Here is a 21,785-nt window from a genome sequence, read left to right as displayed (position 1 = left end):
TGCCCAAAGAGGATGGTGCCACGTGGCAATGATTGAATCAAAGGCCGCCAAAACTGTTACGTAGGTAGGCTTATCGCCGGTGACTTACAGCCACTAGTTTCCCGAAACAGCAACACAGCCAAAAAAAAACAAAAAAAAAAAGGAGCTCACTCACACCATCTCCGGCCAGAGACGACGATTCTTCTCTCCTCCGACGTTTCTATGACTACTTCGATTCTCAACACCGTCTCCTCCATCCATTCATCCAGAGTTACCTCCATCGACAGAATCGGAGTTCTCTCTCTCCGTAATCCCGATTCCGTCGACTTCACTCGTCGGCGTTCTGGTTCGTCGACGTTAGTCTTCCGATCACCGGGTACTTTACACTCCGTTAGATGTAATGCTTCTGGACAATGTCTTCGGATGTTTTTTTTACTGATTGTGTTCTTTGTTCGTAGGGAGGAGATTTGTTGTGCGTGCGGCGGAGACTGATACGGATAAAGGTTTGATTTTTTTTAAATTCTTTGAATTATTATTTTTCTCTGCTAAGTTTTTAAAACTAAATTTGACACTTGAGAGGATTTGAATTTTACGACGGCAGTTAAATCTCAGACGCCTGACAAGGCACCAGCCGGTAGTGGTTCGAGCATTAACCAGCTTCTCGGTATCAAAGGAGCATCTCAAGAAACTGTAATTTTCTTCTTCTTCTTCTTGGATCTTTTATAATTTTGGGTTTTGAAATTTATGTAAATGAGAATAAATTTGTCATAGTTTAGGTCTTTTTCTATTAAAAGTAATCTCTCTCTCATAACATAACCTTTGTATATATATTAATGTTTAGCTACCAAATTATGTGAAAATATTGTTTGTTAGCTAAAAAAAGAGTTGAATTTGATTGTTTAGAATAAATGGAAGATTCGACTTCAGCTTACAAAGCCAGTCACTTGGCCTCCATTGGTTTGGGGAGTCGTCTGTGGCGCTGCTGCTTCAGGTTTGTGTTAACACATCACTATTCATTAAGTTTTTTTCTTTCATGACTAAATCTTTGGTTTGCTCAAAAGACATCTTTCTTTCTTTAATTTTTTTGCTTCCTGCAGGGAACTTTCACTGGACTCCAGAGGACGTTGCTAAGTCGATTCTTTGTATGGTGATGTCCGGTCCTTGTCTTACTGGCTATACACAGGTCTGGTTTTGACAAGACAAAAAATCTAGAGTTGTGCTTATGGTAATGCATTTTCTTAGTGCTGCATAAACTTAGATGTGTTGTCGATTTTACAGACAATCAATGACTGGTATGATCGAGATATTGACGCGATTAATGAGCCATATCGTCCAATTCCATCTGGAGCTATATCAGAGCAAGAGGTAACGTGACAGAGAGAACATTGTGTAAGCTTTGATCACTTTTGTGATTCTTATTTGTACCTTCTTGTTTACAACTCTTTCAATGCAGGTTATTACACAGTTCTGGGTGCTATTATTGGGAGGTCTTGGAATTGCTGGAATACTAGATGTGTGGGTAAGTTGGCGGTTCTGACATAAACTTGTCCAGTTTATAAAGGCACATCAGATTTACTAAATCTTCCTTTTTCCAGGCAGGGCATACCACTCCCACTGTGTTTTATCTTGCTTTGGGAGGTTCATTGCTATCTTATATATACTCTGCTCCACCTCTTAAGGTAATTTCTTGTCCTAATTTTCGCTCCTCTAATGACAAGACATTCTGTGTTTTCTTCCAGATGGAAGAGGATAAGTTTTGGAGTTTAGGACTTTAATATATTGATATATGAACTGACTCTTGCAGCTAAAACAAAATGGATGGGTTGGAAATTTTGCTCTTGGAGCAAGCTATATCAGTTTGCCATGGTAAGATATCTCGTGCATTAATATATGGTGTTGTTCTCATCTCATTGAATTGTTTCTTTCTCACTTGATTTGATAGGTGGGCTGGCCAAGCATTGTTTGGCACTCTTACACCAGACGTCGTTGTTCTAACACTCTTGTACAGCATAGCTGGGGTACTCTTCTTACGTCCTTTACATTATCTGATATAGCCTGCTATTGCTTCATGTTGTTGTACTTTTGTAATAATGCAGTTGGGAATAGCCATTGTTAATGACTTCAAAAGTGTTGAAGGAGACAGGGCATTAGGGCTTCAATCCCTCCCAGTAGCTTTTGGCACTGAAACTGCAAAATGGATATGTGTTGGTGCTATAGACGTTACTCAGCTCTCTGTTGCCGGTATGTAGTATTAATAGTTTTTTTTCAGTTGTGGCTTCTATATCTTCTGTTTGGTTCATTGGGGTCACAGAATGTACAGATATGAGCTAATGAAGAGGCATCCATGTTTATGTTTCATTTTGTGTGTTTGCTACATTTTCATACTTATATGGTCATATGCATAACCTACTATCTTTTTTAGTTTTCGGGAAATTCCTCCTTCCTAGGTTTGATTGTTACTAATGTAGTAAAATAGAGGCTTACAAGCTACTTTCCCCTGAGAGACACATTACCATTACTACTGGCTATGTTACACAGTAGCTGTTATATAGCACTACTAAAAGGTAGAGATCATCACTAGTAAATGTCTATTTGCTTTGCAGGATACCTATTAGCATCTGGCAAACCTTATTATGCATTGGCGTTGCTTGCATTGATCATTCCTCAGATTGTGTTCCAGGTAAGAACGTTAACAGTGTCACGTTAATATTAATTACATTCTTGTCGCTCGTCTAATCGCTACACTCTTTTCTTCAAAACTGCAGTTTAAATACTTTCTCAAGGATCCTGTCAAATATGACGTCAAGTACCAGGTATGTCCATCTAAGTGTTCACATGGGAATGAAAGTCAGATTGCTTATATCCCTGAGTGGTCTTTTTAACCAGAAGTTGCTTGATTACAGGCAAGCGCACAGCCATTCTTGGTACTCGGCATATTCGTGACGGCATTAGCATCGCAACATTGAAAAGGCGTATAATGGATGGGGTTTTTGGCCAAAGCAGAGGCGTTGAAACCGCAAATGTGGTCAAGTGGTGGCATCAACTAGTTTTTAAGATATTGTAAAATTACCTGCCATCAGTAGAAACAACTCTTGTTGTATCTTAAGCTGAACCGCGTTAAATTGTAATCGATGTACCACATAAGTGCGCCCTATCTTCTCGGTGTCCAGCTATCTTGATCAGTGGTCCATGGGGGGACCAAGCATCGAACCAAAAGTTTGCTTTCTCCCCATTTCCCAGGTCACATTTAATGAACGGTTCAACAATATGTCGTAGTGCTAATAGAGATTTCCAGTTCCAAGAGTCACTTGCTGAAGCGGTAATGGACCAGAAGCTTTTACCTCGCATGTGGTGATAGTGGTGTCAGGCGACCCAGAGTGATCCGCTTCCTGAGAACATCAGCCAGACAAGTTTGAGACATAGGGTGGTGTTCCATGTGCTTAGACGCCGAAGTCCTAGGCCTCCTTCTGTTTTTGGATAACAAGTGTTAGTCCAGGCGACCTTAATTCCTTTCCATCTATCAATAGAGCCAGACCATAGGAATCTGCTGCAAAGAGATTCCATTTGCTTTATGCACGCCTTTGGAAGGATAAAAGTTGAGATCCAGAAATTGATTTGGCCATAAATGACGGATTTCAAGAGTTGCAGCCTGCCAGCATAAGAGAGCGATCGGGAGGCCCATGCATTGAACCGCTTGGTTAGCTTCTCAAGAAGGGGGAGTATTCCGATATCCTCAGTTTCCTGCTCATCAAAGGTAAACCCAACTATCTAATGGGCAAGGAGCCAGTGGTGAATCCTAAGCTTGAGATGGCTGCGGATTCACTAGGCTCCAAACCCGCAGTGAATATTTGGGTTTTCTCATAATTCATTTGAAGCCCCGACCAAGAGGCAAACAGATCCATGACATCGCTAATCCCTTGTAGTGACGATGATGATCCATCAAAGAAGACCATTACATCATCGACGAACATGAGATGGGTAATGTCAAGTTCCTTTGTTTTGGGGTGATGTTGAATAAACCCTGCCGCAAAGCTTGATCGCATTAGCTGGCTGAAGACTTCCATGGCAATGACAAACAAATATGGTGAGATGGGGTCCCCTTGTCGTAATCCTCTTGAACTCTTGAACTAGCTAGAGGTGACTCCATTTACACAGACAGAGAATCGCGGAGTCTCAATGCATTGCCTGATCCAAGTGATGAACCTGTCAGGAAACTGGAAAGCTTGAAGAGCAGCGATTATAAAGTCCCATTTCACCGAATCAAAGGCTTTACAAAGATCCACTTTGAGCATTCCCCTGGGGCCAATGTTCTTCCTTCCATAACCAATTACAAGCTCAGATGCTAGTAGCACGTTCTCTGCAAGGAGTCTACCAGGAAGGAAAGCTGATTGAGCATTTGAGATTACTAGAGGAAGGAGGCTCTGCAGTCGACCCGCTATAAGCTTCGAAATCACTTTGTATACTGTGTTACACAAAGATATTGGCCTGAAGTCTGTCGTGGAAGCTGCATTTGGGATTTTTGGGATGAGGATAATGGTAGTGGCGTTCCATTGTTGCAGCATTTGGCCTGATCTGAAGAACTCTCTGACAGCTTCGATGATCTCAGGTCCAACAATGTGCCAGCATGACCTGAAGAATTCAGCAGGATAACCATCAGGTCCGGAGGCTTTGTTCCTTGGGAGAGAGAAGACAGCCGCTTTAATGTCTTCAGGGGAGAAATCACTTGCGAGTAGGTCTTGCTGAACCCTGGAGCATCTGAACTGAAGAAGACTTGATATATCAGCCGGATCAAATTGGAGCGGCTCCTCAAAGCCACCAAGCAGGGAGGAGAAGTAATTTACACAATGCTCTTGGATATCCTCTTGAGAGTCAATTCTATGCCCATTTGAATCCATCATGAAGTGTATGTGGTTCATTGCTTGTCTAGCAGAGGTCATACGGTGGAAGTATGAAGTGTTAAGATCTCCTTCGCGTAACCAAGTTACTCGAGACCTCTGACAGAAAAAGACTCTTCAGCCTGAAGGAGTGTTTGCCATTTTTCATTTGCTGCTTTCTCCAAGTCTGCAACAGTAGAAGGAGGAGCTGAGAGGAGCTGTTGTTGGAGTTGAAGAACCTCAGCGTGGGCGTCATTTACTCGTTTCTCCAAGTCAGAATAGTTGTCGCGACTGAAAGCTCTGATGCATCCCTTGAGGGCTTTCAGTTTTTTTGCTATCCGGAACATGGCAGAGCCGACAATGTTTATGCTAAGCCATTGATCTGCGACCATAGGAGCAAAGTTTGGGTCTAAGAGGAGGAAATTCTGAAACCTGAATGCTTTTCTATGTCTCTGCACTATCAGATTTAGTGTGATGCAGCAGGGTGAGTGATCAGAAAAGTCAGGTTGGCCAAAGTAACCAAAAGAGGAAGGAAACTTGTGGTGCCAATCTTCATTTACCAGAATCCTATCCAATTTCTTGGCTATGGGGTTACTGGTCTGCTTATTCCACCAGGTGAAAGAACATCCCCTGTAGGTAAGATCCACCAGCTCGGAGTATAGAAGACAATCCCGAAACAGTCTAGTGAGAAGGTCAGTATTCGGGTTTAATGAAACAGAGGAGTCCGAGTGAGTAAGAGTTTGGTTAAAATCACCAAGGACTGTCCATGGTTTCCCAACAATGCGAGAGTCCGCAGCCATACCAATCAGCTCAGCCCAAAGATTTCTCCTAGCCTGCTCCTCATTCGATGCATAGACAAAAGAGACTACTACCTTTGACTGATCACCCGGAAGAACCACTAAACAAGTTATTACTTGAAGTGACTTGGAAATAACCGATAGCTGAACACTTGGGTGCCACAATACCCAAATTTTCCCTAGCTCCGAAAAAACGTAGTTGTCATCAAACAACCAACCAGGCAGCAACGCGTTTATAAACTTCTGTTGCTTTGGTTGTTTGACATGAGTCTCAATAAGACTCCCAAAAAGAGGTTGGTTTATCCGATACCAATCCTCAAATCTGCGTCGGTGGCTTAATTTATTAAAACCTCTCACATTCCAGAAAAAACGTCTATATACATTGATTAATGGGATTTGGAGCCCTTGCCCCTAGCAAACCGTTGTTGTCTCTGTGAGAACATCCGTAAAAAGCTAGCTTCGTCCAAATCAGGGTCAGCACCATCATCTGAAGATTGGACGTCTGAGGAATCAGAAGGCAGACTTTTATCTGGCGGGGTCGAAGGGTTATCAGGGTCAGCTTGCAAAGAGTCAAGCCCAATGTCAATGCAGAGGGAGTTCTCTTGCCTCAGGGAAGAGGAAGGAACCGGGACAAAGGGACTGTTATGCTTCTTTTTGACTTGGATCCATTCAGAAACAGTCCCGGGGACAATCTCTGAACTGGGCGGTGGAGTGGTTTGATGAAGAGTGGTAGAAGGCTGGCCTGAAGTAGAAGGCTGACTTGGTGTGATTGCAGAGGGCTCCTGAATTTCTTTTCCTTTCTTCTTAGGCTCTGTAACCGGAAGAGTGGATGACTCCGGTCGGGAGGGGGAGGAGGCTTGAGGCTTCTTGACCCTGTAGACTTTTTCTTGCTTCTTGGCCTTTGCACGAGGGCATTCAGCTGTGCTATGGCAAACAGATTTGCAAGAGGTACAGAGGATAGGAGCTACTTTACAGCACTTCAGGTTGTGACCCACCTCTTTGCAGAACGAGCAGACCGGCGGCATCCAGGGACTGGAAACCAGAACACGGCTAATCTCCCCAGAATCAAATTGAACGTTTACAGCCTCTGGAAGAGGTTTCCTAGGGTCAATCAGGGTGAGGACTTTCGCGACCTCAAGATTGGTCATGTTCTTAGTCGACTGGTGGAGACGAATTGGTTCACCCACCTGACCTGCGATAAACTCGAAACCTTCTTCATGGAAGAACTGGAAGGGGACGTCGCGCAACTCCAGCCAGACAGGTGCAGACGAGAGCTCAGGCTTTTGGGGGGTAACTCTAGGTTGCCATTTTGCTACGAACATCGTTTGGCCTTCAATCTGCCAGAGACCCTGATTTAGTACTCGGTTTCGAGTTGTAGCATTTGGGATCTTGAAGAGGAAGGCGTTGCCCTCCATCTTAGTAACAATGATGTCACGGTGCATCTTGCTCCGGATACCGTTGGCAATGGCATGGACTGTTCCCTGAGCCGGCGGATCAGAGTAAAACTGTCCGAGAATGAAACAATCCCATGACTTCTGGTTTCTCTGGATGATAGAATTTGGGATCTTAACGCAAGACTCGCCTGAAGGGAGAGTAAAAGATGTGCCCTTCTTGGATAGGCGGCGGGTGGAACCTTTGAAAAAACCTAACCAAGGGGCTTCTTTGGGATCTGGGTCTGCTGCCGAAACAACATTCACAGGAGCGTACTGTTCACTTGGATTGGAGCTAGAGTGCTGCAGATCTGAGGGTTTGGAAATTCGGTCAGATAAAGCAGAGATGTCGGGGACATTCTGCTTTAGAGAGGTCTGGGGAGGGGATGGAGGTGAGGGGGGTGACTGAGGAGGGTGGAGGGGGGAAGGCGGAGGAGGGTCTGGCAGAGACGAGGAGGCTTTTCCAGTAGGGAGATCTAGATCTCGATCTGGTCGCGGGGGGTTTTGGGACAACGGTGGCGGAGCCTTTGCTTTGCGGGAGTTACCTTTCTTCCTCATGAGGAGAGGAGGGCCTGGGAGAATCAAGGGGACAGCGCTCCGACGTCGAGGTCGACGCCGGACAAGGTGGGAGAACGCAGTCACTTTTCCGCTCTGTTGAGAGAGAGAAAAAGTTTTTTTTTTCAATTCTTCGTCTGTTTCATTTTCTCGACGCATGTTACAAGTAACCAAAAAAAAATATAGGATAAAACATATATAATTCAGATTCAAACCATACCGATGATTGGAGTAAAATCATATCGATCATGGTTCTTGAATTTTTCATCAATATCTTCTTCCACATCTTCATTAGCTGCACTTTGATCTTCCATGGCGGAGGAGAGGAGGGTCTGAAAATTAGGGCCATATTATTATTGTAGCGGAATAGAAGAGGCTAATTTGTTGGTGTGACAAATAAACTTATAAGGGTTTAGGATTAGGGATGTAAATTTGGGAATATTATACAACCCCGTTTATTAAATCGTACGTATGTTTTAGGAAATTTTCCCAAGATTACTCTAACGAATCCGATATCATTCAAAATCCTCATGTCCTCTCCAATGCCCTAGACTTAAACCGACCGGATCATTTTTTGGGCCTGCAAATTTTCAGACCGGCCTTAGACCTTCCCAACGGAGGTTTTAAGAGAAAAGAAATTAAAAAATAAATCAGAAAATAGAAAAAAAAATGTGGAGCTCCTCTTATATAGTAACCTTAATTTCACATAAGAGATTGTGTCGTTAAATCTGATGAGAAATTCCATGTTTTTTCAAGTATGTCATCAAGAACTTTGCCGTCAACTAGAATCGAAAAATGACTCCACAGAGTTCTCCTTCCCGTTCATAGAAGAAGTGAAATTCATATTGAAGACATTTATTAATTGTAACTTCTACTGTAAACATTTTTTTACGTTTTGTATGTTTAAAAATTAATTACATTTTAATAAAATCTTAAATGTTTAAATATGTATACTTTTATTCCATTTAAAAATTTTAAATTTCAAAAAACTATATTTTAAAATATAAGAGACTTAAAATTAGATCTTACCATTGAAAGGATTATTTTTAATTAGAAGATCAAAGGTTCTTATTTTTTTTAATGTACATAATATATTCATTAAAAAATCAAACAGTACTTAAGACGCTTAAAATTAAAATCCTCCAATAGTGATGCCCTTAGCTATTATTTACCAAAAAAGAAATAGTTGAAGCATATATATATCGTCGAATATTAAATAGCCACAACTACAAGCCGATCGATGGTGACGTGGATGGATAATTGCTTGTGGTGTGAGAACAGAACACCTTCGATTATTACGCAACCCGACCAATTCGACGAATCTGATAACATACTCATTCCTTCTTCTTCTTCTTCTTCTTCTTCTTCTACAACACAAGATTCTTTCTCTTCCAATCATTTGCTAAACTTTTCTGATTATACAAAAAAAGAAGGTAAAAAACATCATCTCTTACTTGAAAGATTCATTCATATTTTCTAGTTGAATCTTCTTCTTACTTTTTTTTGTGATTCTAATCTCCGGTAATATAAAAAGACTCTTACTTTATGAAATCTTCTATTTTTCTCATCTTTTTCACCAGGAAGGAATCATGAGTAGTCTCAGAGCTGGAACGTTGGTGGTTCTTCTCTTGTTGGGTTTGATCTTGGTTTCTGACGCTAGATCTTTCGTTGACTCCACCACCACCCTCTCAGGTAAAAGACCATCTCTACTCATCATGGTTGATTCTATATATAAAAAAAGCTTGCTCTTTTATGGTTTAATTCTGATTCTTGTAGTGAAAAATAATTGATTTCTGTGGCTGTGGAGTTGAAGTAGATGAATGGTTCAGATAGTTTTATTTGATTACAAGTTTTGTTTAAGATTTTTCAACTAATCTTTTTTTGTCTTTTGGGTAGAGCAAGTTTCCAACAAGGAAGAGGTTTGCACTCTGTGTGAGGAATATGTTACTGATGCTCTCACCTACCTTGAGAAAAATGTCACACAAGCCGAAATCATTGATGATCTTCACGAACGTTGTTCCCAATTGCGTGGATTTGCGAAGCAGGTTCTCTCCTTTTGCTTGATGCTGAACCTTACATTTTTTTCTATATATTTTTGCTTCAGACTGGTTTTGTTTTGTTAATACAATATATTCAATTGTGTTGAGTAATAGTATGTTTTGATTTGGTTGATGCAGCAGTGCGTAACTTTGGTTGATTACTATGTTCCTCTCTTCTTCTTACAACTGAAGTCGTTTCAACCTCACTATTTCTGCAAGAGGTTGAATCTTTGTGGCAAAGTGGTTGCTCTTGTTGAAGATGTCCGTCAGGACAGTTGCGGTGTTTGCCACAGGACTGTTTCTGAGATTCTCATCAAACTTCAAGATCCTGACACACAGGTTTGTAGTAACTACAACATGATGAATTTATTATCCCTCTCTACTCTATCACAGGATTTATTTCGTCATTTCTGCGTTCTGTTTCATAGACTCATAGCACACTGATCACAGTCCAAGCTGCTACGCCCTTGTGTAGTCTAGATTGCTTTGTTATTGTTTTCTAAGACCAGTCTCAAACAGTTAAATGTGTTAAACTATCAGAGATCTTTATAGAGAATCCTCCTGAAGACTTTTCTTTCGTTTGTTGTACTGTTGATGAGTTTCGTATGTTTTATCTTCGATTATCCAGCTGGATATCGTTGAACTGCTTCTCAAGGGATGCAAATCGTTCAAGAACTACGCGAAGAAGGTTAGAATGATCAACTCAAATCCATAATAACCTTGCCTTAATGTGTTTATAATTCAATCATTTCTTTCTGTTTTTATGCGGTGTTCTTCTTGAACTTGTGCAACGCAACTGCGTGATCACATAGTAGTTAGTCTAGGCTTTTCTCAATTAACGGACTTGTGGCTTGTGTTAATTACAGTGCAAGACGTTGGTGTTCGAGTATGGACCTCTGATCCTAGTAAATGCAGAGGAATTCCTAGTGAAAAACGACATCTGCACACTCTTGCGCGCGTGTCCAGCTGAGAAATCGGTCCTAAGGCAGCCAGTGTTGGCGGATTCTTGAATGTTAGAACGATGCCATAATAGGATTTAAACACGTGCTGCTTCATAAGAATTGTTGTAGACTTGGTACTGTCTATATGTATTGATGGATTCAAAACACAACATCGAACATGTCTCTTTGCATTTGTGAATATAATGAATGGTTGCTATAAGAATTGTAACTCTACCATGATATGATTGTATTCTGTTCTATCCGTTTTTTTCTTACAGGTTTGTCAAACTGATTAGATTAAGGGATCCTCTATTTGCTTCTCCTGACATGTGGTGTTGCCGATATTATAGATTAAGAACTGACGAGAAACAGAGTAATTGGTTCATTCTGAACAATGTGGTTCAGTTATGGAACCTGCAGCAACCATTTTGTGTTTTCTGAAACTAAGTCTTGACTTTTAATTTGGCTTGGGCTCGAAGTTCAGATTAGAAAATCAAATCAACACCTCTCCACATTCTAGCAGAGACCTCTTCCCGACGATGGTAACAAAGGCAAAAATTATGTGCAATGGTAGAAGACAACAACATCATACTATATTGATTAAGAACTGAAGAGAGATGGAACTACAAAAGAAAACTAGATTAAACAAAAACAGTCAAAAGGTACCTACGATTTACCAAAGCTAGATTTGATTAACAGACATACCAACGTCTACAACTATTAACTAAAGAACATAAACGCATAGATGACATTGATGCATATCCCTGCACAATTATCATAGCCCTATTGCTTTCTTACCTACTCCATGTCGCAATTGTTTTACTCTCCTATACTCTACTCTTCTTCTTCTGTCTTCATCTTCACTGATGTCTCTTTCATTTCTGCTTCTCCGATGTTGTTACCCTGCGCTTCCTTTTGACAGCAGGGGCATTGACTCTTGATATGAGCGATGTTTGACTTGAGTTGATGAGCATCATTAACGGTAAGATCCTCTACATAGTCAACAAAGGCAAAAACTTCACCACGATTCTCAACTGCTTCAAGCTCAGCTCCAAAACCTTGGATTTCAACACTTTGGAGAGTGTTCTTTACGGGATTGAAGTAGAAGACGTAGTAGGGTTTACATGTATATTTCATACACAAAACAATGTCACCTGTAGCAGTCACTCCAGCAACTGAAAATTCGCAGGAAGCAAGGATATCATTAAGCGGCAGAGTGTAGACATACTTCACCCATTCCGGTATCTCAACATCCTCTAGAACCGACAGACATAACTGAACGGCACGTCTTCCATCAGCAGCGTCAGCGTAATTGCAATGAATCACACCTAATATACCCTTAGAGTTGACCAAACTCAATCTAGTAGGTTCCTCTCTCAATCTAGTAAGATCCTCAAGATGATCATTAAAGCATGATGCGTCAATAAACTTGAACTCCTCAGACCTCACATCAATGCTAACTATCACAAAAGATGGTTCAAGAAATGTTTGAGCTAAGTGATACAAAACCCCATTGATGCATATCCCTGCAGTGGAAGAGCGACGATACCGATAACCAGGGACATCCTTATACCTCCACTTGAGTTCTCCAGAATCTAATGTTAGAATGAAAGGATGATCCAAAACCTTAAATTGCTTATCAATGGGATCAAACCCTAGAAACCCTCGAGACCTACTGTACTTGATGACTTCTAAGCCCACATACAATCCCGTGATAGGGTTACAAATCAAAGGCGTCTTGTCAGCAATGATCTGCACAGTAGGGAAAAAGATCAAACCTGAGGCGTAGCTACAAATGTTATGGCTTACGTCTCCTGAGAACTTGGTATGATAATCCAAAGGAAGCGACTTTTCACATCGGTTATGTGGCTGAGGCGACGAGAAGAAGTCCCACTTGTTGTATTGATATCGTTCGACCGCAAACAAGATACGAGGACGAGTCGAGGACCTGGCCAGAAACAGTTTGGTGAATTCCTGACTGCGAAGCGTAGAGGCCCAGTGCTTCGACAGGGTACGAAACCTAGCGACTGACTTCGACGGCAATCTCGTGAATATCTCGAGGATCAGATCATTTGGGAGCGTTTCTTTGTTTCTTCCTCTCTCCATCAGACTCGCCGGAGAAGGATTTAGGGTTTTAGGGATACGACGACGCCGACGACGACAACAAGGTTGAAATTTGTGCCTTTTTCTTTCCTTTTTCTTAGTATTAAATTCGTCTGCGAATTAAAAAAAAAAAAAAAAACATAAGAGTAAATTTTTATGGGCCTTTTGGGCTTTCGCATACTTGTGATTACTAAGCCCATTTATTCATTGCCGTAGTTTTTGCCTGTCTCACGTAGCTAAACTACTAAACAATAAACATGAAATGTGAACTGTATAAAATTAAAATTAATCGTTGATCACTGGTGTCTGGTGATTACAAGACGAACAACGAAATGTACAAGGTACTTGCATAACAAATAGAGCATCAATAGGCCGAAAGAATTCACAATATTCAGGTTTTGTTTCTGGACAGATAATTTAGTTTTTTTCTATTAAGGCAAATAAAATGTTTATTTCTCTTAAGTTTAATACATTTAAGTAAAATGTTAATTACAGAAATAAAAAGGTATGTATAGAAATTAAACACATCAAAATTGTACTTAGTGTGGTCAACTAAATTACTTTAAATATTTAATTTAATTCTAAATTTAACGTAAGAAATTTTACAGTGTACATAGTTGTTACGTATGTTTTGTCAGAAATTTTTACATATAACCACGAAATATCTCTAGTGGTAGTGGGTGCATGACTGGTACCAGGACTGACGTGGCCAAAAGTGTCAAAGATTAATACCAGGACTGACGTGGCCAAAAAGTGTCTCAGATTTTGACCAAGTCATATAACTCATGAGATTAATTTGTGGCATTTTGATGTAAGAATCCAACTGACTCTCTAGGAGACAATTATAATTATAATGAATGATTAGAAACGGTCGGAATGACTTTATAGCCGTTGTTGGTCATGTTTCTCTCGCTTACCGTTTTTTCTTTTGGGCGCAGGACCGAGAACAAGTGAAAAAAACTAGCCGTTACAATAAACATAAACTAAACTTCTTGTCTTTGTCTTCTTCCTCGTCACTCCAACCATAATTAAGTCTTTTGCTACAACACTCCCTCACTCCAACTTATTCATTCCCTCTCTCACTGAACATCTCAATCTTTTTTTTCTCTCTCTCTCTCTCTCTCTCTCTCTCTTTGGTTGTACTCTAAAAGAAAAGAAAAACAGAGGAAGGAGAGAACAAACCAAGAACTCGAAGCTCCCTGCTCTTCTCATCTTTCCTCTTCGCTTTCTATTTTTTCAATTTTCTTTGTTCTTGATTCTTTTGAAATGAATTATCTTTACAAAAGCCCATTTCGAATTTATAAATTTAGTCTCATTTTGTGTCTCTCACTCTTCTCTGCTCAAGCTGTTGCAGGTGGTGGTGGTGGTCACTCTTGGGATGGAATCGTGGTGACTCAAACGAACTACCAGGCGCTCCAAGCGATCAAACATGAACTCATTGACTTCACCGGAGTTCTCAGAAGCTGGAACAACTCTGCCTCCTCTCAAGTTTGCTCCGGCTGGGCTGGAATCAAATGCCTCAGGGGTCAAGTGGTCGCCATTCAGCTCCCTTGGAAGGGACTCGGTGGCATTATCTCTGAGAAGATTGGACAGCTTGGGAGTCTCAGAAAACTTAGCCTCCACGACAACGTTATCGCCGGTTCAGTTCCTCGTTCCCTTGGCTACCTCAAGAGCCTCCGCGGGGTCTATCTCTTCAACAATCGCCTCTCTGGTTCGATCCCAGCCTCACTCGGTAACTGCCCTCTTCTCCAGAGTCTCGATCTCAGCAATAACCAGCTCACTGGAATCATCCCGGCTAGTCTTGCTGAATCCACGAGGCTCTACAGGCTCAATCTCAGCTTCAATTCACTTTCTGGTCCCCTTCCGGTTAGTGTAGCCAGATCATATACCCTCACGTTTCTTGATCTTCAGCATAACAACCTCTCTGGTTCTATACCCGACTTTTTGGTTAATGGCTCTCACCCTCTCAAAACGCTGAACCTTGACCATAATCTCTTCTCGGGAGCTGTTCCTTTGTCTCTCTGCAAGCATAGTCTGTTGGAAGAGGTTTCTTTAAGCCATAACCAGCTCTCAGGTTCTATTCCCAGAGAATGTGGAGCTCTTCCACACCTCCAGAGCCTTGATTTTTCTTACAACTCAATCAACGGAACCATCCCAGACAGTTTCTCCAACCTATCATCTCTGGTTTCACTGAACCTCGAAAGCAACCACCTCAACGGCCTAGTCCCAGATGCCATTGATAGGCTGCACAACTTGACAGAGCTTAACCTCAAGAGAAACAAGATCAATGGGCCAATCCCAGAGACAATAGGGAACATATCTGGAATCCAACAGCTTGATCTGTCAGAAAACAACTTCACAGGTCCAATCCCGTTATCACTAGTCCACCTGGCGAACCTTTCTTCATTCAACGTCTCCTACAACACCCTCTCTGGTCCTGTTCCACCTATTCTCTTCAAGAAGTTCAACTCAAGCTCTTTCGTGGGCAACATTCAGCTCTGTGGCTACAGCTCCTCAAATCCATGCCCTGCTCCTGATCACCATCATCCCATCACTCTTTCACCTACCTCATCACAAGAACCAAAGAAGCACCACAGAAAACTCTCGCTGAAAGATATAATTCTAATCGCCATTGGAGCTCTTCTAGCCATTCTGCTTCTATTATGCTGCATACTACTCTGCTGCCTGATCAAGAAACGCGCTGCACTGAAACAAAAAGACGGGAAGGACAAGATCTCAGAGAAAACAGTATCTGCTGCTGCAGCAACAGCATCAACAGGAGGTGAAATGGGAGGAAAGCTAGTTCATTTCGATGGTCCGTTTGTATTCACAGCCGATGATCTCCTCTGTGCCACAGCTGAGATCATGGGGAAAAGTACTTACGGCACAGCATACAAGGCCACATTAGAAGACGGCAATGAGGTCGCTGTGAAGCGTCTGAGAGAGAAAACAACCAAAGGAGTCAAAGAATTCGAAGGAGAAGTCACAGCTTTAGGCAAGATCCGTCACCAGAATCTTCTTGCACTAAGAGCTTACTACTTAGGACCTAAAGGAGAGAAGCTTCTCGTCTTTGATTACATGTCAAAGGGTAGTCTCTCTGCGTTTCTTCACGGTAAGCCAAAAAAAAATACAAACATTAACTTTGGATTTGATAAAGTTTACATTTTTATTGATCTAATTGATTGAATCTGACAGCTCGAGGACCAGAAACCCTAATTCCATGGGAAACAAGAATGAAGATAGCAAAAGGAATCAGTCGTGGATTAGCTCACCTTCACAGCAACGAGAACATGATCCATGAGAATCTCACAGCTAGCAACATTCTCCTCGACGAACAAACCAACGCACACATCGCTGATTACGGTCTCTCAAGACTCATGACCGCCGCAGCCGCCACAAACGTAATCGCAACCGCCGGAACATTGGGATACAGAGCACCGGAGTTTTCGAAGATCAAGAACGCAAGCACTAAGACCGATGTCTACAGCTTAGGGATCATCATACTGGAGCTTTTGACTGGGAAATCTCCAGGAGAGCCAACGAATGGGATGGATTTGCCTCAATGGGTAGCTTCGATTGTGAAAGAAGAGTGGACTAATGAAGTTTTTGATTTGGAGCTGATGAGAGAGACGCAAAGCGTTGGTGATGAGCTTTTGAATACTCTGAAATTGGCTTTACACTGTGTTGATCCGTCGCCTGCAGCGAGGCCGGAAGCGAGCCAGGTGGTGAATCAGCTTGAGGAGATTAGGCCGGAGACTGAGGTGGAGATGGAGACGACGGTGACTGGAGGTAAAGATTTAGGGTCAAATGAGGAGTAAAGGAAAGTTTTGGGGGATTTTATGGAAAAGGAATAAAGAAGAAGGGATCTATTATACAAATACCACATTTATATTTTTTTTCATTATTATTCTTTGATTGAAGTAATTTGTATAGAACAAAAATTTGGTTTGAAGTTTGTGCTAGTATTGTAATGTGATTCAATTATTCATTCTTTTTTGGTTCTTCAAGTAATACAATAATTGATTTTTTATTCATTCTTTGTTTGGCTATTTCTATGTTAGACTTGTTGAAATACAACATATAAGTTGCTTTAAGAAAACGAAATAATTTTTTTTTTTTTTTTTTTGCTAAACTGTTAATATCATTAATAATGAAACGTTTTGGCTTTTACAAAAAGAGCCTTAACATTTGACTTCTTGGCAAAAAAGAATAAAAACAAGGGAATCAAAATGGGGAGATCACTGGGAAGAAAGATCAAACTAGCCAGGCTAGGAGCAGATTGCGGAAGCGCTTTCTAGCAAGCCTTGCGAGGATGATGTTTCTGAGGTCCTTGTCTAAGAGCTGAAAGGTGGCTGCAGACGAGAGCGCCGGTTGGTTGTGAGTAAGGTTGTTCCTCTGCTTCCAAATGTTGTAGGTGACGGCCTGAGCAGCGAGCTTACGCAGGAGGGTCGGGGCAGCAGGAGATGAGGCTCTAACCCAAGAAAGCAGCTCTGACCAAGAGATAAACGACACTCGAGAAGGATCCAGTTTAGAGAGAACTCTGATCCAGATGTTCCGAGCAAAGTTGCAGGAGAAAAACAGATGGTTACGAGACTCGGGGGTCAAGTCGCAGAAAGGGCAGTTGGGGGAAGGAATAAGGCCCCATTTGAACAGGCGCTTCCTTGTTGGTAACCTGTTACGCTGAGCTAGCCAGAAGAAGAACGAATGCTTCGGAACAGACCCTGGAAACCAAACAGCATCGTGCCAGTTCACCTGATCCGATCTTGATCTTAGAGCGTTCCAAGTCACTGAAGAAGAGAAGCCATTACACTTTACCATGTCTACCAGCCAATGATAGGAGTCACTAGTGGAGGACGAGGAGGGTAACGGAATCGTGGTGAGGTGGGTATGGAGAGTGAGAGCCATATCAGACTGCGGCACGGGGAGAGTCCATCCAGAGGGAGAACAAGCTTCACTCACCTTGGCTTCTAACGGGAGGCACAGTTGAAGGGGTCCCGAGGGGCCTAAAGCCTTGATAAGGGGACCCAACGGGGTCCAGGCATCAAACCAGAAGCTGGCCGTATCTCCATTACCAATAGCAACCCTAATGAACCTCTCTGCAAGAGGACACAACCTCAAAATTGCTTTCCAAATCCAATAATCCCGGGGGGACTCTTTGAGGGACCAGAAACTCTTGTCTTGTATGCTATGGTGCTTATGTCAGAGAGCCCAGAGAGAGCCCGAGCCTGAGAACAGGAGCCAGACGGACCTGAGGCAGAGGGTGATATTCCAGACCGCAAATCTTCTTAATCCCAGACCCCCTTCCTGCTTTGGGAGACACACAGAGGCCCATGCGACTTTTGCCCCTGTGCTACCTTCAATTCTACCTGACCAGAGGAAACGAGAACAGAGGGACTCTATCTTCCTTATGCATCCTTTAGGGAGAATAAAAGTCGATATCCAGAAGTTAACAGTCCCCGATATGACAGAGGCAAGCAGTTGGCAACGACCTGCATAAGATAGCGCCTTTGAAGCCCAACCATTGAACTTTGACTTTAGCTGGCTGAGCAAAGGTTCATATTCGGAGATTTTAAGCTTTCGATGCAAAAGCGGGAGTCCGAGGTAACGGATTGGCAGAGAGATTTGGGTGAACCCGTGCCTGGCAATAGCAGTTGATTTCTCCAGGGACAGCCCCGCATGGAAAAGTTGGGTCTTAGCCTTGTTTATACCCAGACCAAACCAGGAAGCGAAATCATCGAGGGCCTCACCAATACCATGGAGCGAAGCTTTAGCTCCATCGAAAAATATCATTACATCATCCGCAAACATCAAGTGGGTGATGGACAAACCTGATGTTTTCGGATGATAGTTGATATACCCTTGCTCGAATCTTGATTTGAGAAGCCTAGAGAGAACCTCCATACTAAGATCAAACAAATAAGGTGAGACCGGATCCACTTGCCTCAGACCCTTGGAGCTTTTAAAATAACCACTCGAGGTACCATTTAAGCAAATGGAGAACGTTGGAGTAGTGATGCATTCTCGAATCCAGTCAACAAATCTCCTTGGAACACCAATGGCTGTAAGAGCTGACAAAATAAAAGCCCAGCTGACTGAGTCAAAAGCTTTTCTTATGTCCACCTTCAGCATAGCCCTTTCGTCAATATTTCTCCTGTTGTATCCCTGAACTAGCTCAGTAGCCAAAAGGACGTTCTCTGCTAACAGTCTTCCAGGGATAAAGGCAGACTGAGAGGGAGAGATGACATGCGGCAGCAGCCATTGAAGTCGGGAAGCTAGAAGCTTTGCTATGACCTTATACACGGTATTTAGACAGGCAATTGGTCTAAAGTCAGCCACTTTAGATGCATTAGGCGTCTTAGGAATCAAAATTAGCGTCGTGGCGTTCCACTGAAGGAGCAGCCTCCCAGAGCTAAAGAATTCCAGGATCGCATCAGTTACCTCCGCACCAATGATAGACCATGCTCCAATGAACAACTCAGCAGAGAAACCATCCGGGCCACTCGTTTTGTTTCTAGGGAGTGTGAAGAAAGCATCCTTGACCTCCTCCCTAGTGAACATCTTTTCCATATGCTGGTACTGTGAAGGTGAGCAGCGGAAGGGAAGGAGAAGGTCCATATCACTTTGGATGAGCCCCGGCGTTGTATCAGGGCTCCCAAGAAGATCCGTGAAATAATCAACGCAGTGATCCCTGATTTCCTTCTGCGTTTCAACCTTCACATCATTTGAGTCGAAAAGGAAGTGAATATGGTTTTTTGCTTTTCGAGCGGCTGCGATCCTGTGGAAGAACGCAGAGTTACAGTCACCTTCCTTAAACCAGTTTATACTTGTCCTCTGTTGCAGGAAAGATTCCTCTGCTTTTGACAGGTGATGCCATTGAACCCTAAACCCTGGTTATATTGAAACTAAACCAATGCTCAGCAACAAGGGGAAGGAACTCTTGATTCTGAAGTAGAAAGTTGAAAAACATGAAAGGCCTTTTTTCCTTTGTTGTGCCAGTCTCCAGTAAAACTCCGCATGAGGCGTGATCAGAGAAGTCAGGTTCTCCAAAAACCGCGAAAGATGGAGGGTAGAGGTCGAGCCAAGAAGAGTTTACCAAGGCTCTATCAAGCTTCTTTGCAATGGGATTGGACTTTGACTTGTTCCACCACGTGAAAGTAGCACCCTTGAAAGTCAAGTCAGACAAACCCGCGTGAAGTAGACAGTCACTGAACTCGCGGAGTCTTCGTCCAACATTTAGTATGGCAGGGTTTGAGTGCTCCCCAGGATGCAAAACCTGGTTGAAATCTCCCAAGACCATCCAAGGTTTATTTGTCATAGAGTGAGAGCTAGCAAAGTTTACCATCTCTGCCCATAAGTCCTTCCTCAGCCCCTCTTCGTTTGCTGCGTAAACAATCGAAACAACCAACCAATCCTTTGCCTCAGGGAGAAGGATCTCACAGGTCACCATCTGCAGAGATTTAGACAGGACCACCACCTGAACTCTCGGATCCCAGACTAACCAGATTTTCCCCAAATCTGAATACTCATAGTTATCGTCAAAAAACCAGCCATGAAGAAGGTTATTTACAAATTTCTTCATCTTCTCCTGCTTCACATGAGTCTCAATAATACCACCAAAAAGGGATTCTCTTCCCCTAAGCCATTTCTTAAATCCGCTTCTATGGCTATATATATTAAAGCCACGTACATTCCAACAAAAAAGGTTCATACACATATATAATTAGTGAAGTTTGAGGCTCTTGCCCCGTTGAATCTTACGCTGACGTTTTGACAATGCCACTTGGAAATCCGATTCAAAACCCGCACCCACCTCATCTTCATCTCTGTTTGAAGAGAGGGTATCGGATGAGTCCGACTCCACCACTGAAGAGTGACCCGAGCCCTTGGAAGTGATTAGGGTGGGAGCCGACTTATCCTGAATTGACAGACCACTTTGCTCTCCTATCTCCTGTTGGCGAATAGCTGAAGGGGAGGATGGCAAAGCAGAAGGAGGTGTCATAGCCGGAGCAGGGTTTGGATGCTGCTTCAGAGGGACCTGAACAAAAACTCTATTCGGATCTACAAGGGAACCCGAAGTCACTGAGGGTGGGTTTGACTTCTTCTTTTGCTGCCTGCGCTTTGACTAGGCTTCTTTGAGCCGAGGACACCCTTCAGGGGAGTGGGTTGTAGAGGAGCAAGAGGAACAAGTAATGGGGGCCTTGGAGCATCTCTTCAAGGTATGGCCGATGCCCTTGCAAAAGGAGCAGACAGGAGGCATCCAGGGGCTTGACACTAAAACTCGCACAACATCGCCAGATTCAAATTGTAGATTTACCGCCTCCGGAAGCGGTTTCCTTGGGTCGATGATGGTGAAGACCTTAGCTACTTCAAGGTTTGTTTTATTTGCTGTTGAAGGATGGAGGCATTTGGGTTCCCCTACCAGTCCGGCAATGTGTTCAAGTCCTTCCTCGTTGAAGAATTGCAGAGGAACATTTCGTAGCTCAAGCCAGATTGGAGCCGAAGATAACTCAGGTTTCTTAGGCACTACTCCTGGTTCCCATTTTGCTACGAACATGGTTTGGCCTTCGATTTGCCACAGTCTCTGGGTGATGACGTGATTCCTGGTAAAATTGTTCGGGATACGGAAGAGGAAAGTGTTTCCATCCAGCTTGGACACTGAAATATCCTTGTAGCGTTTGCTCCAAATACCATTGACTATATTATGAAGAGTACCCTGGGATGGCGGATCTGAGTAGAACTGTCCAAGCACAAAGCTATCCCACGATTTGCGGTTGCTTTCAATCACCGTGTTCAGGAATTTGACGCACACTTCACCTAATGGTAAGGTGAATGAAGTACCCTTCTTCTTGAGCATCCTGCCCTTTACAAGGCCAACCCACGAGTCCTCCTCAGGGTGGGGTGGAGTCCCCGTGGTAGGAGAGAGAGGGGGGTCTACGGGTTTCCCAGTATCGACTGAGGTTTGAGGGGTTGGGGCGGGCAGGGCCGACACAACGCCTATGGGGTTGGGAGTAGGGGCAGAGAGGGAAGCTCCTCCTTGCTTAAGCTCAATATTGTTTTCCACGAATCG

General features: G+C 42.9%; 6 protein-coding genes across 8 annotated transcripts; 3 read left to right on the top strand and 3 right to left on the bottom strand.

Moving 5' to 3' along the window:
- On the top strand, positions 79-3,133 carry LOC104711728 (chlorophyll synthase, chloroplastic). 2 transcript variants are annotated; one of them, XM_019229295.1, is made up of 14 exons: positions 79-325; positions 438-482; positions 581-669; positions 883-970; positions 1,077-1,162; positions 1,258-1,344; positions 1,433-1,498; positions 1,575-1,658; positions 1,784-1,845; positions 1,922-1,997; positions 2,076-2,220; positions 2,583-2,659; positions 2,745-2,792; positions 2,883-3,133. In XM_019229295.1, exons 1-14 carry the CDS (start codon positions 202-204, stop codon positions 2,943-2,945), a joined length of 1,140 nt encoding a protein of 379 aa, XP_019084840.1. In that variant the 5' UTR covers positions 79-201; the 3' UTR covers positions 2,946-3,133. The 2 variants fall into 2 exon arrangements, with proteins under 2 accessions (XP_019084840.1, XP_010426759.1); XM_010428457.2 differs by having other exon boundaries at positions 81-355.
- LOC104715566 lies at positions 4,961-5,653 on the bottom strand. The gene has a single exon (XM_010432960.1). It carries the CDS (start codon positions 5,651-5,653, stop codon positions 4,961-4,963), a length of 693 nt encoding a protein of 230 aa, XP_010431262.1.
- On the bottom strand, positions 6,002-8,293 carry LOC104711727. The gene is made up of 2 exons (XM_010428456.2): positions 7,856-8,293; positions 6,002-7,731 (listed from the first exon to the last, which is right to left on the bottom strand). The coding sequence occupies exons 1-2, from the start codon at positions 7,982-7,984 to the stop codon at positions 6,037-6,039; spliced, it is 1,824 nt and encodes a 607-aa protein (XP_010426758.1). The 5' UTR covers positions 7,985-8,293; the 3' UTR covers positions 6,002-6,036.
- Positions 8,880-10,883, top strand: LOC104711726 (proactivator polypeptide-like 1). Of its 2 annotated transcripts, none has more exons than XM_010428455.2 (6): positions 8,880-9,068; positions 9,216-9,327; positions 9,532-9,680; positions 9,816-10,013; positions 10,303-10,362; positions 10,541-10,883. In XM_010428455.2, exons 2-6 carry the CDS (start codon positions 9,225-9,227, stop codon positions 10,682-10,684), a joined length of 654 nt encoding a protein of 217 aa, XP_010426757.1. In that variant the 5' UTR covers positions 8,880-9,068; positions 9,216-9,224; the 3' UTR covers positions 10,685-10,883. The 2 variants fall into 2 exon arrangements, with proteins under 2 accessions (XP_010426757.1, XP_019085063.1); XM_019229518.1 differs by having other exon boundaries at positions 8,882-9,068; positions 9,813-10,013.
- LOC104715564 (F-box protein At3g57580-like) lies at positions 11,236-12,807 on the bottom strand. The gene has a single exon (XM_010432959.2). It carries the CDS (start codon positions 12,719-12,721, stop codon positions 11,450-11,452), a length of 1,272 nt encoding a protein of 423 aa, XP_010431261.1. The 5' UTR covers positions 12,722-12,807; the 3' UTR covers positions 11,236-11,449.
- Positions 13,678-16,711, top strand: LOC104711724 (probably inactive leucine-rich repeat receptor-like protein kinase IMK2). The gene is made up of 2 exons (XM_010428454.2): positions 13,678-15,830; positions 15,914-16,711. The coding sequence occupies exons 1-2, from the start codon at positions 13,985-13,987 to the stop codon at positions 16,534-16,536; spliced, it is 2,469 nt and encodes an 822-aa protein (XP_010426756.1). The 5' UTR covers positions 13,678-13,984; the 3' UTR covers positions 16,537-16,711.

This window comes from Camelina sativa, chromosome 9 (assembly GCF_000633955.1).
Source record: "Camelina sativa cultivar DH55 chromosome 9, Cs, whole genome shotgun sequence".
In the NCBI taxonomy this organism is placed as follows: Eukaryota; Viridiplantae; Streptophyta; class Magnoliopsida; order Brassicales; family Brassicaceae; genus Camelina; species Camelina sativa.
Note: the sequence above shows the minus strand (reverse complement) of the source record. Positions and strands in the feature narration are given on the sequence as shown.

What these genes read in the sequence shown, in the direction of transcription:
- LOC104711728 (XM_010428457.2), top strand. Translation starts at nt 202, where the DNA reads ATGACTACTTCGATTCTCAACACCGTCTCCTCCATCCATTCATCCAGA. An exon ending in AAGGAGCATCTCAAGAAACT is followed by an intron (nt 670 to 882) that starts GTAATTTTCTTC and finishes TTGATTGTTTAG; the next exon opens with AATAAATGGAAGATTCGACT. An exon ending in AGCTATATCAGTTTGCCATG is followed by an intron (nt 1,846 to 1,921) that starts GTAAGATATCTC and finishes TTGATTTGATAG; the next exon opens with GTGGGCTGGCCAAGCATTGT.
- LOC104715566 (XM_010432960.1), bottom strand. Translation starts at nt 5,653, where the DNA reads ATGGCTGCGGACTCTCGCATTGTTGGGAAACCATGGACAGTCCTTGGT.
- LOC104711727 (XM_010428456.2), bottom strand. Translation starts at nt 7,984, where the DNA reads ATGGCCCTAATTTTCAGACCCTCCTCTCCTCCGCCATGGAAGATCAAA. An exon ending in TGATTTTACTCCAATCATCG is followed by an intron (nt 7,732 to 7,855) that starts GTATGGTTTGAA and finishes CTCTCTCAACAG; the next exon opens with AGCGGAAAAGTGACTGCGTT.
- LOC104711726 (XM_019229518.1), top strand. Translation starts at nt 9,225, where the DNA reads ATGAGTAGTCTCAGAGCTGGAACGTTGGTGGTTCTTCTCTTGTTGGGT. An exon ending in TTCAAGATCCTGACACACAG is followed by an intron (nt 10,014 to 10,302) that starts GTTTGTAGTAAC and finishes TCGATTATCCAG; the next exon opens with CTGGATATCGTTGAACTGCT. An exon ending in TCAAGAACTACGCGAAGAAG is followed by an intron (nt 10,363 to 10,540) that starts GTTAGAATGATC and finishes TGTTAATTACAG; the next exon opens with TGCAAGACGTTGGTGTTCGA.
- LOC104715564 (XM_010432959.2), bottom strand. Translation starts at nt 12,721, where the DNA reads ATGGAGAGAGGAAGAAACAAAGAAACGCTCCCAAATGATCTGATCCTC.
- LOC104711724 (XM_010428454.2), top strand. Translation starts at nt 13,985, where the DNA reads ATGAATTATCTTTACAAAAGCCCATTTCGAATTTATAAATTTAGTCTC. An exon ending in TCTCTCTGCGTTTCTTCACG is followed by an intron (nt 15,831 to 15,913) that starts GTAAGCCAAAAA and finishes TGAATCTGACAG; the next exon opens with CTCGAGGACCAGAAACCCTA.